The 2,403-nt window shown below is 35.0% G+C and overlaps 1 protein-coding gene across 1 annotated transcript in view; it reads left to right on the forward strand.

The window, feature by feature from the left end:
* mrpl45 (mitochondrial ribosomal protein L45) overlaps positions 1-2,403 on the forward strand; it is a 6,473-nt gene that overhangs the window by 2,853 nt on the left and 1,217 nt on the right. The window contains exon 7 of the mRNA XM_024260667.1: positions 1,944-2,117. Coding sequence (XP_024116435.1) covers positions 1,944-2,117 — 174 coding nt within the window. The remainder of the gene's footprint in view (positions 1-1,943; positions 2,118-2,403) is intronic.

Raw genomic sequence — 2,403 nt, forward strand, 5'->3', positions numbered from 1 at the left:
CGAACGTCGATCTGACAGCTGTAATGCAGCACCACACCTGCTATGGGGGCGGAGCCTAACAGAGTGTCTGCTATTAGAAATCCAAAAACGAGGAGACCAACCAGTATTTTACTTTGGGATGGAATTTTCCACAATAAGAAGCACCGGTGTTGTCCAAAAATGGTGGAAATTCTGCGGTTCTCCATAAAAGTCCCGCCCATCGACGTCGTGGAAGGTGTGCAGTACAGACACGCCCCCACCTGTGTAGATTCCAGCTGAGCCGACCTGCAATCCAGCTGGATTAAACTTCTCCCAAAAAAAAAAAAACAGAATTCCAGGAAAATTTAAAATAAACAGCAGTGCTCTTAGGAGAGAAATTCTTATTTTCTGGGCCGCCTGGTGTGACTCTCCTGTATTTTCTTTAAAATCATGTTGATTAGTTTTTTTTTTTACTAATTTTATTCCTGATGTTTTTATAACATTAGATCAAAAACCTTTTTTTGTTAAACATTTTGGGGTTTCCCCTTCAAAATGAATCCCATTTTTCCAGACAGAATTTTCTGTTTTTGCATGATTTTATGTGTAGTTCACACGCTGATGACATCACATCCATAACTGCATCAGTATGGAGCTAAACTGTGGCCGATATTATTTGAAATCCAAATAAAACAACTTGAAAAAAATTATTGTGTTTACCCAAAATAATTAAAATATCAGACATTTTTTGCTATTCTAAAATAAACTGCTGAATTTGCAGCAAAAGTCAGTCTTTTAATTCCTGTTTTAAGCTGAAGATTTTTTATATATTTTTTTACATTTACAGTTTCAGTAATAACGAAGAACATCCGATCAGGCAGGTGATAAATAAATAAATGTGAACACAAGGGAAGACATGCTACTGCAGGTTAGATCAGATCCAGATCAGAAACTCCTCACAGCTTCTGATGTATGGAGCTCAATTGAGGCCAATTTTATTTGAAACCCGAATAAAACAACATGGAAAATATTGGTGTTGGGTCCAAAAATAAATGTAAAATGTCTGGAACTTTTAGCTATTCTAAGATAAACCTAAATATTTTCAGCTTCTAATGTTCTGTTTTTTAGGTTTCAAAACTCACAATTTCAATGCCCAAACTTTTTTTTTCACCTTCAACTCTATTTGTTAGCCCCGCCCCAACACGCCACACTGGGGCCAAAAGTTTATAAACTGAAATTTTCAGCTTCAAAACTGGAAAAAAAATAGCTGAGGGTGACAAAAAAAGATTTGAAGCTGAAAAGTAAGTTTTAAAATTGAAATTTTTATTTTTTTTGCGCCTAAAAAAGAGAACATTTGAAGGTGAAAATTATTAATTTAGTTTTAGAATAGCAAAAAGGTATACTTTTTTTGGCCAAACACCAATATTTTTTCAAGTTGTTTGATTTGGGTTTCAGATACTACTGGCCCAAATTTAGCTCCATAGAATACAGCATAAAAAATGACAAAATAAAGTCAGTGTCACATTGGTGCAATTTACTGATTAAAATGATACCAAATTAACAAGCAGGTAGTTTTTCAAATTGAAAATACAGAATTAAATTCAAAAGTAGAAAAAAATGAGTTTTAGGCCCATAAAGGGTTAAAAATATTCTAAATGTACGATTTTTGTGCGATTTCAGATTGTGATTATTTGTGTTAGGCAAATACTGTAACTAAACAAAAAATTAATCACGATTAATTTATTTTAGATTTGCGATTAATTAGTTATTTTTTTTATAAACTACCAGCTCTAATTTAAAGTCATTATTTTTTGTTTGTATTTATTCCTGATCTGCAAAACATTTTTCCTTTAAAAAGTTTAGTTTTTTTCAGCAGCAAAACCAAAGTTGTTTGTATGTTTTTTGTTTTTTTAGACGGCGTTTTAGACTCGACCAAAGACGGCTTTGATCCTTTTCACGGTTTCTATTTTTGGCTCTTCGTCCCGCAGACTCTGGCCATCTACGACCGCTTCGGGAGGCTGATGCTGGGCAGCGAGGAGCAGCCCAAAGACGTCCTGGAGTACCTGATCATCGAACGCCACCTGATGAACCCGTACGGCCGCTGGAGGCTGCACGGGAAGATCGTGCCGTCCTGGGCTCCAGCCAAGGACCCCGTCATCAGGGTGAGAACGTGCAAAATTCTGATGCTTTCAGGAAATAAAAAATGATTCTGAAAAACAAATATATATCCACAAGTTATGAAGAACCTTTGACCTGATTTCCTGGATTTGTAACATTTTTCAGTTTTAACTTCAAACTTTTAAATCTGTGTATTTTATGTAATAATTTAGTTGCTCCTCACATTTTCACACGGATTCTTGGTTTTGTTTTTGACGTTTTGCAGATTTATTGAAGCCGATCCTTTTTATCTGAAGCAGTTTTTAGTTTATTCTGATTAATGAAACGAAA

This window comes from Oryzias melastigma, unplaced genomic scaffold (assembly GCF_002922805.2).
Source record: "Oryzias melastigma strain HK-1 unplaced genomic scaffold, ASM292280v2 sc00204, whole genome shotgun sequence".
Taxonomy (NCBI): Eukaryota; Metazoa; Chordata; class Actinopteri; order Beloniformes; family Adrianichthyidae; genus Oryzias; species Oryzias melastigma.